The following is a 10,000-nucleotide window of genomic DNA, read 5'->3' on the forward strand; positions in this document are numbered from 1 at the left end:
CTTGCTCTCTGACTTCCTTCCTCTCTGACTTCCTTGCTCTCTGACTTCCTTGCTCTCTGACTTCCTTCTCTCTGACTTCCTTGCTCTCTGACTTCCTTCCTCTCTGACTTCCTTCCTCTCTGACTTCCTTGCTCTCTGACTTCCTTCCTCTCTGACTTCCTTGCTCTCTGACTTCCTTCTCTCTGACTTCCTTCCTCTCTGACTTCCTTCCTCTCTGACTTCCTTGCTCTCTGACTTCCTTCCTCTCTGACTTCCTTGCTCTCTGACTTCCTTCCTCTCTGACTTCCTTCCTCTCTGACTTCCTTGCTCTCTGACTTCCTTCCTCTCTGACTTCCTTGCTCTCTGACTTCCTTGCTCTCTGACTTCCTTCCTCTCTGACTTCCTTGCTCTCTGACTTCCTTCCTCTCTGACTTCCTTCCTCTCTGACTTCCTTGCTCTCTGACTTCCTTCCTCTCTGACTTCCTTGCTCTCTGACTTCCTTCCTCTCTGACTTCCTTCCTCTCTGACTTCCTTCCTCTCTGACTTCCTTGCTCTCTGACTTCCTTGCTCTCTGACTTCCTTCCTCTCTGACTTCCTTGCTCTCTGACTTCCTTCCTCTCTGACTTCCTTGCTCTCTGACTTCCTTCCTCTCTGACTTCCTTCCTCTCTGACTTCCTTGGTCTATGACTTCCTTGCTCTCTGACTTCCTTGCTCTCTGACTTCCTTCCTCTCTGACTTCCTTGCTCTCTGACTTCCTTGCTCTCTGACTTCCTTGCTCTCTGACTTCCTTGCTCTCTGACTTCCTTGCTCTCTGACTTCCTTCCTCTCTGACTTCCTTGGTCTATGACTTCCTTGCTCTCTGACTTCCTTGCTCTCTGACTTCCTTCCTCTCTGACTTCCTTCCTCTCTGACTTCCTTCCTCTCTGACTTCCTTGCTCTGGAAACTGGTGTGTTTCTGTGTTTGAGCGTTGTTGGAAACATTGGTGATGATGTGAGAACAACTGAACAACATGAAGAACAAAGGTCGGGTCGTTTTCAGACATTTTAATGCAGAAATCTGACAGATTAAATCTTTAAGGTGGCACCTGGTCCAGTTCTAACCCGGTGTTTTATACCATAGCGAGCTGGTTCTGTCCTTGGAAACTAAACTTTTTAAAAATTGTGCACCTGAAGAGCTCAGAGCAACCATCTCACAACTAACAACAAAACTGTCGCTACCACTCAGATCGACCTCGTAGAAATCCTGCAGCCAGTATAATCAGGGTACACACCTGGCAGACAGGATGATGACCCGGGCCTCCAGGTCTTTGGCCTCCAGCAGCAGAGACGTCAGGTTGGTGTCCTGGCTGAACAGCAGCACCTTCTCCGCCTGGACGACCACGGCGGCACCACAGGTCAGGTCGGAGGACGAGAAACACGGCAGAACAGAACACCACAGGACACATCATAGGACACGAATCATTAGCTCTGAACCGTCAGAGTCGCCTCCCCCTCCACCCCCACACCTCGACCCAGCCTCGACCATGCGCCCTCTCACCCACGCTACCACGGGAGGAGGGGGGCGGGGGCCAAAAAATGGACACAAAAAGTGTTCAAGATCTGCTGAACTGAAAGAAAACTCAAAGTCGAAGCTCGAAAGAAGGAGGGGCAAAACGTTGTGCGTGGTGTGGTGGCACATGCAAACTGAGGCGCTTTCAAGACTCCAACCAACCAATCAGGGACGTGCATGTTAGAGAGCGCTGATGCAACCGCAAATTAAAAAAAGGTTCGAGTGGAGAGGAGGAAGAGGAGGAGGAGGAGGAGGAGGAGGAGGAGGAGGAGGAGAACGTGGTTCATATCCCAACAGAAACAGAAAAGGAGGATCCTGGTGGGTGGTGCTCCTCCACCTGCAGACAGAGCCAAGCCTCCGCCTGGCTGCATGCAACCCTTCACATGGAGGAGACTCAGGGGGGAGGAGGAGGAGGAGGAGAGGGAGGAGGGGGGGGAGGAGAGGGAGGAGGGGGAGGAGAGGGAGGAGGAGGAGGAGGGGGAGGAGGAGGAGCAGGAGGAGGAGGAGGAGCAGGAGGGGGAGGAAGAGGAGGAGGAGGGGGAGGAGGGAGGAGGAGCAGGGGGGAAGGAAGAGGAGGAGGAGGAGCAGGAGGAGCAGGAGGAGGAGGGGGAGGAGCAGGAGGAGGGGGAGCAGGAGGGGGAGGAAGAGGAGGAGGAGGGGGAGCAGGAGGAGCAGGAGGGGGAGGAGGAGGGGGAGGAGGAGCAGGAGGAGGAGGGGGAGGAGGAGGAGGAAGAGGAGGAGGGGGAGGAGGAGCAGGAGGAGGAGGGGGAGGAGGGGGAGGAGGAGGAGGAGGGGGAGGAGAGGGAGGAGGGGGAGGAGGGGGAGGAGGAGGAGCAGGAGGAGCAGGAGGAGGAGGGGGAGCAGGAGGGGAGGAAGAGGAGGAGGAGGAGGGGGAGGAGGAGCAGGAGGAGGAGGGGAGGATGGGAGGAGGAGGAGGAGGAGGGGGAGGAGGGGGAGGAGGAGGAGCAGGAGGAGCAGGAGGAGGAGGGGGAGCAGGAGGGGGAGGAAGAGGAGGAGGAGGGGGAGGAGGGAGGAGGAGCAGGGGGGAAGGAAGAGGAGGAGGAGCAGGAGGAGGAGGGGGAGCAGGAGGAGCAGGAGGAGGAGCAGGAGGAGGAGGAGGGGGAGGAGCAGGAGCAGGAGGAGCAGGGGGAGCAGGAGGAGGAGGAGGAGGAGGAGGGAGCAGGAGGAGGGGGAGCAGGAGGAGCAGGAGAAGGAGCAGGAGGAGGAGCAGGAGGAGGAGGGGGAGGAGGAGGAGGGAGCAGGAGGAGCAGGAGGGGGAGCAGGAGGAGCAGGAGGAGCAGGAGGAGGAGGGAAGAGGAGCAGGAGGAGCAGGAGGGGGAGGAGCAGGAGGAGGAGGAGGAGCAGGAGGAGGAGGGAGGAGGAGCAGGAGGAGGAGGGGGAGGAGGAGCAGGAGGGGGAGGAAGAGGAGGAGCAGGAGGAGGAGCAGGAGGAGCAGGAGGAGCAGGAGGAGGAGGAGCAGGGGGAGCAGGAGGAGCAGGGGAGGAGGAGGAGGAGGAGGAGCAGGAGGAGCAGGAGGAGGAGGAGGGGGAGGGAGGAGGAGCAGGAGGAGGGGAGCAGGAGGAGCAGGAGGGGGAGGGGGAGGAGCAGGAGGAGCAGGAGGAGGAGGGGGAGGAGCAGGAGGAGGAGGAGGGAGGAGGAGCAGGAGGAGCAGGAGGAGGAGGGGAGGAGCAGGAGGAGGAGGAGGGAGGAGGAGCAGGAGGAGGGGGAGCAGGAGGAGCAGGAGGGGGAGGAGAAGGAGCAGGAGGAGGAGGAGCAGGAGGAGCAGGAGGAGGAGGGGGAGGCGTCTCTCCTGCGAGTGTGAACCCATTCTCATGGAAACTCAAAAGAAGGAGATGGTGGGGAGGCGGCCACCAGGATAACAGTCTATCTCTGGAGCCGGCTGGTTCTGGGTGGGCGGGGCTGACTGTGTTGGCTGCTACTGGGCGAGCTCACGGATTGGTTGGGCGGCGTGCATCATGTGACCATGCAAGTTTATACCTTAGGTGTTCTCCTGAAGTCAAAGTTCTGTTGGTCGAGGTTTTCATAGTTCCTGTTTTTAGTCTGATGATAATGTCACAGAGAAAATATGCAGACACAGAAGATTATAGACAGTCAGAGCATCAACACGTTCTGCAGTCAGAGGCTGGAGGGACAAAGACACGTCTCAGCTGTCTGTCCACTGTCTGTCCACTGTCTGTCTGTCTGTCCTCCTGTCTGTCCACTGTCTGTCCACTGTCTGTCTGTCTGTCCTCCTGTCTGTCCTCCTGTCTGTCCACTGTCTGTCTGTCTGTCCTCCTGTCTGTCCACTGTCTGTCTGTCCACTGTCTGTCCTCCTGTCTGTCTGTCTGTCTGTCCTCCTGTCTGTCTGTCTGTCTGTCTGTCTGTCCTCCTGTCTGTCTGTCTGTCCTCCTGTCCACTCTGTCTGTCTGTCCACTGTCTGTCTGTCTGTCTGTCCACTCTGTCTGTCTGTCCACTGTCTGTCTGTCTGTCCTCCTGTCCATCTGTCTGTCTGTCCACTCTGTCTGTCTGTCCACTGTCTGTCTGTCTGTCTGTCCTCTGTCCATCTGTCTGTCTGTCCTCCTGTCTGTCTGTCCACTTTGTCTGCCTGTCTGTCTGTCCTCCTGTCCATCTGTCTGTCTGTCCACTGTCTGTCTGTTCACCTGTCTGTCTGTCTGTCCACCTGTCTGTCTGTCCACTGTCTGTCTGTCTGTCCTCCTGTCCATCTGTCCACTGTCTGTCCACCTGTCTGTCTGTCATCCTGTCCATCTGTCCACTGTCTGTCTGTCTGTCTGTCTGTCTGTCTGTCCTCCTGTCTGTCTGTCTGTCCACTTTGTCTGTCTGTCTGTCTGTCTGTCCTCCTGTCCATCTGTCCACTGTCTGTCTGTCTGTCTGTCTGTCCTCCTGTCTGTTTGTCCTCTTGTCTGTCTGTCCACCTGTCCACCTGTCTGTCTGTCCACTGTCTGTCCTCCTGTCTGTCTGTCTGTCCTCCTGTCCATCTGTCCACTGTCTGTCTGTCTGTCTGTCTGTCCTCCTGTCTGTCTGTCTGTCCACTGGCTGTCTGTCTGTCCTCCTGTCCATCTGTCCACTGTCTGTCTGTCTGTCTGTCCACTGTCTGTCTGTCTGTCTGTCTGTCTGTCCTCCTGTCTATCTGTCCTCCTGTCTGTCTGTCCACTTGTCTGTCTGTCTCTCTGTCTGTCCACCTGTCTGTCTGTCCTCCTGTCTGTCCACCTGTCTGTCTGTCTTTGCTACAGATTCTGGTCTTGTTTTTATGTCTCGTTGTCACAGAATCCTGACGACAGCTGACTTTGATAAATGTGGATTTTATTTATATTTTAGTCTTAATGAATTCAACCAGACGTCTGTCCAACATCTGTCCAACATCTGTCCAACGTCTGTCCAACGTCTGTCCAACGTCTTCAGGCTGACGTCAGGCTAAAGTTACGTTCTGACGGAAACCAGAGTTTGTTTTTTCTAACGTTGGTGATGATGAACAGATTTTTGACTTCCAGCTGAAATTTGACGTCACGTTACAAACAAACATGATTGTGACGTCTCTGTCTGTCTGTCCACCTGTCTGTCTGTCCACCTGTCTGTCTGTCCTCTCACTGGTGACCTGTCTCCACTGGAATCATTTCAACAGGAACTTTGAGCGAGTGTATTTTCAGAAATAAAAAAACTTCATCAGGAATTACTTTCAATAATAGTTACTATAATAATGAGCTGTAACGTTTCATCTGCAAAGAGTCTGAGCCCCTCGTGACTCCTGTCAGCTGCAGCAGATCATGTTGAGCGATCAGCCGTGTCTTAAAACCAGAAATTGAAATAATCAAAAGCAGGAAGACGACGATCATCTGATCAGATTAACTGAAGATCCCAGTGAGCTGATCACAGTCAGCTGCTGAGAGACGAACACTGGATGAGCACAGCTGCTGCTGATGACACTGACGGTGACCTCACAGTTGTATTTAGTCTGAGATAATGAAACACCTCCAACCTGCCGACAACAAGCCGCTTTATTTTTAGAGCGACGAGAACAAAGAACCAAACAATCTGTTTGAAAAGGATTCAGGAAACTGTCAAACCTCGTTATCCTCGTTAGCACAAACACTTCAGCCTGATTCAGAGCCGGCGTTTGTTCGTCATCCTGATTCTGTAAAATCACCGAAACACAGCAGGAATATTCTCGTCCGTAGAATCAGTTCAACACCCGAAGACACCACAGAGCCCAACTGACAGGAACAGTCAGTTAGCTTAGCATCAGTCTGTTAGCATCATATCATGAGCTGGGAGCTGTTAGCTTGAGTTCAGACACATCCGTGTAATGTTACGCCCTAACTCTCCTGCAGAAACCAGCTGTTGTGGAAGCTAACGTGTTCAGATGGAAGTCTCTCTAAGTAAAACAAACGTCAGTTGGTAACCATGGCGACTGGTGTCACAAACCTGCCTGAATTTCAGTAAAGTTTGATCTGATTGGAGCACTGAAGCGAGCGGCGACTTCGCTCTACAGAAACTTCCTGTGATGTTAAGCCGGCGTGGCAGCGGCGCGTCCCATTAGTCCTCCGCTCAGTTAGTCCTCCGCTCAGCTAGTCCTCCGCTCAGTTAGTCCTCCGCTCAGCTAGTCCTCCGCTCAGTTAGTCCTCTGCTCAGCTAGTCCTCCGCTCAGTTAGTCCTCTGCTCAGCTAGTCCTCCGCTCAGCTAGTCCTCCGCTCAGCTAGTCCTCTGCTCAGCTAGTCCTCCGCTCAGCTAGTCCTCCGCTCAGTTAGTCCTCCGCTCAGCTAGTCCTCCGCTCAGCTAGTCCTCCGCTCAGTTAGTCCTCTGCTCAGCTAGTCCTCTGCTCAGCTAGTCCTCCGCTCAGTTAGTCCTCTGCTCAGCTAGTCCTCCGCTCAGTTAGTCCTCTGCTCAGCTAGTCCTCTGCTGTCTGAGTTACTACCGTCGCTGAATTCATTTGGTCACGATAATCTGATACTGTGTCAGTCTTAACTGGATATCACAGTTATTTTCCTTCAGCAATGGAAATAAAATACAAGTTATTTCTGCGTTAACTTATAACCCCACCTCTCTCTGTGAGGACAATCTGACGACCACTTCTGCATGTTGGGCCTTCGTTCAAACGTCTTGTTTTAAAAGAACCTATGAAGCTTTTTTCAGTTTCTTTACCTTCCCAAAGGCTCCTCTCTCCCACAGAAAACACTGCTCCTGAATGCCTCGTCAGTAGCCCCGCCTTTAATTCTGTGACTTTGTGACATCACTACATCACCGTGTCACACACTGGCGTGATTAATGCCTGTATTCATGGCAGAATGGACGTGACGCTAACTGGAAGCTGAAAACACAACAGAGCGGTGCTGGCTCAGGCGTGTGTGAGCTGACCAATCAGAGGAGACTGGGTATTCAGGGCAGGGGGGCTTAAAGAGACAGGAGCTAAAACAGAGCGTCTGAGACAACTGATGTTCTCTGAGGATTAAACCCGCTCAGTTATCAGTGATTAGAGCCGTGGAAATTAATGAAGATCATTTCACTGTTGAGGTGATTCCAGTAGTATAGTGAAGTAAATACAGAGCATCTATTGTCTCTGTACAGTCAGTTCATGATACTCATCATTGTTTCATTATGAATCAGACAGATGTTTAATTCAGACACGACGCTGCGCTTCTGTTCACCTACTTTAATATTCATGTTCCTCCTCCAACATTCATGAGTCGCTGTGGCTCCAACAGGAAGTCACATTTGAACTTGAACTCGTCTCCTCCGGACTCACTGAGGACCTTTATTCTTACTTCCTGAACCTGCCTCTACAAATAAACTCTTAACTGATTGAAAAATCAATAAAAAATGAAGGAAATCTGTCTATCTGCCTGCTTGTCTGTCTGTCTGCCTGCCTGCCTATCTGTCTGTCTGCCTGCCTGCCTGCCTGCCTGCCTGTCTGTCTGTCTGCCTGCCTGCCTGTCTGTCTGTCTGCCTGTCTGTCTGTCTGTCAGGTCGACAGCTGTGACAGAAGCAGCTGAGATGTGTTTGCACGACTCCGAGCTCCGTCAATGTCGAGGTGATGAGAAACCAGACGACAGACGGAGGTGAAGAACTGAAAGATGGCGTGGACAGACAGACAGACAGACAGACAGACAGGCAGGCAGACAGACAGACAGACAGGCAGGCAGACAGGAAGTGGTCTAAAGAAATAGGAGGTAAACTGAAGCTGCGACAGAAATAAAATTGAAGCACAGAAATAAAAGAACAGAATTTTTAAAAAAGCGAAAAAATTAAATAAATAAATCTCCACCAAGACGTCATAAAAATGACTTCATAGAGAAAATAATTAGAAATGAAATAATCTGCAAAATACCGTGAAGGAAATCAGGGGACGGGTCAGAGGACGTCCGGTTCATTGATCCAGAGGAGGATCAGAGTTTATAACCTGCGGTTCTGATCAAACTGAACAGAAAAGTCACTGATGAACATGTACTGAACATGAACGCAGCGTTCGGAGTCTTGTCCTGGTTCTGGTTCTGCTCCTTAAACTGTGCTTTAACTTGTTTTCAGGTTAACATTATGGTGACAGTGAAACAGTTTGAATGGCTGTCGACCAATCAGCAGCCAGGTGTTTCTAAACAACAGGTTGTCCAACGCTCCACGCTGCTGCGTTTGGTCGAGGCTGATTGTGGGTTAGCTGTGAACCCTCCCAGCATGCACTGGGGCGATAGATTGATGGACATGTGATCTCTACGTTGAGTTGGTTTCTAATTGTTTCATAATTATCTTTTAATCTGAAATGACTTCCTGTTTGTGACTCACAGTCAGCTGACCGTCAACAAGTTGCACCTTCAGCAGGTCTGGCTTTAATGACTTGTTGCTATGGCAACATGTCCAGATGATAAACAGATGTGGAGATCCAGACTGGTGTCAAATGAGCAACATCATACTGTGGAGATCAGGAGTCAGTGAGGCTCAGAGGAGCAGAGAGATGAAGATCCAGAGATCAATATCAATATCTGCTCATATCCTGCTGACTCTGACCCACACGGATCAATAACACAGTTTTCTTGGTGGAGATTTAAAACAAACAGAACAGAAGGAAAGAAAAGACAGAGATGGAAGAGAAGCAGCTCTGAAGCTCTGACTGAAAGAAGATAAAAGCCATGAGGAAGATGGAGGAAGATGGAGGAAGATGGAGGAAGATGGAAGATGATGGAGGAAGATGAAGGAAGATGGAAGAAGATGGAAGAAGATGGAGGAAGATGAAGGAAGATGGAGGAAGATGGAGGAAGATGGAGGAAGATGGCGGAAGATGGAGGATGATGGAGGAAGATGAAGGAAGATGGAAGATGATGGAGGAAGATAAAGGAAGATGGAAGAAGATGGAAGAAGATGGAGGAAGATGAAGGAAGATGGAAGAAGATGGAAGAAGATGGAGTGAGATGGAGGAAGATGGAGGATGATGGAGGAAGATGGAAGAAGATGGAAGAAGATGGAGGAAGATGGAGTGAGATGGAGGAAGATGGAGGATGATGGAGGAAGATGGAAGATGATGGAGGAAGATGGAGGATAATGGAGGAAGCTGGAGGATGATGGAGGAAGATGGCGGAAGATGGAAGAAGATGGAGGATGATGGAGGAAGATGGAAGAAGATGGAAGATGATGGAAGAAGATGGAAGAAGATGGAGGATGATGGAGGAAGATGGAGGAAGATGGAGGAAGCTGGAGGATGATGGAGGAAGCTGGAGGAAGATGGCGGAAGATGGAAGATGATGGAGGAAGATGGAAGATGATGGAGGAAGATGGAGGATGATGGCGGAAGATGGAGGAAGATGGAGGAAGATGGAGGAAGATGGAAGATGATGGAGGAAGATGGAAGATGATGGAGGAAGATGGAGGTACAGAGAGCAGTTTCAGTTCTACAAACATGTTGAGCTGCAGATCATCTGATAAACCTCAGAACCAAAGAAGAAGAAGGAGAAGGAGAAGGAGAAGAAGAAGAAGAAGGAGAAGAAGAAGAAGAAGAAGAAAAAGGAGAAGGAGAAGAAGAAGAAGAAGGAGAAGAAGAAGAAGAAGAAGAAGAAGAAGAAGGGTTAGGTTTAGGGTTAGAGACACTCACTGTGTCTCTGCTCACAGAGACACAGTGAGACAATGTGTCTCTGCTCACAGAGACACTGTGTCTCACTGTGTCTCTGCTCACTGTGGCTGTGTCTCAATTCAGGGGCTGCATCCTTCAGGACGCATTTGAAGGCCAATTACGTCACAACGCTGCATGAAGGCTCCTTCAGATGCAGCTTCTTCTCCCTCTTGTTGGAGGACGCACCGCTACTGTCCTTCACAGCCTCACATATCCCAAGATCCTTTGCGCGCCGCTGCTCAGTCCCGAAAAAGAAGAGGGAAAGCAAGAAAAGTGGCGACATCAAGTGGCGCAGACGTGACATTTAAATGTGAGTCTTGGGTTTATACTCGGTTTTTACTCGTTTGAACATCCAACGCCAGATA

General features: G+C 51.2%; 1 protein-coding gene across 1 annotated transcript in view; it reads right to left on the reverse strand.

Annotated features, from left to right (window-relative positions):
* The window catches only part of LOC140995735 (glutamate receptor ionotropic, NMDA 1-like), a 50,360-nt gene that overhangs the window by 34,503 nt on the left and 5,857 nt on the right, over positions 1 to 10,000 (reverse strand). Inside the window, exons 5-6 of the mRNA XM_073465812.1 lie at positions 3,527 to 3,589; positions 1,251 to 1,348 (exon numbers count right to left, since the gene is read on the reverse strand). Of these exons, the coding sequence (XP_073321913.1) occupies positions 1,251 to 1,348; positions 3,527 to 3,589 (161 nt within the window). The remainder of the gene's footprint in view (positions 1 to 1,250; positions 1,349 to 3,526; positions 3,590 to 10,000) is intronic.

This window comes from Pagrus major, chromosome 5, assembly GCF_040436345.1.
Source record: "Pagrus major chromosome 5, Pma_NU_1.0".
NCBI lineage: Eukaryota > Metazoa > Chordata > Actinopteri > Spariformes > Sparidae > Pagrus > Pagrus major.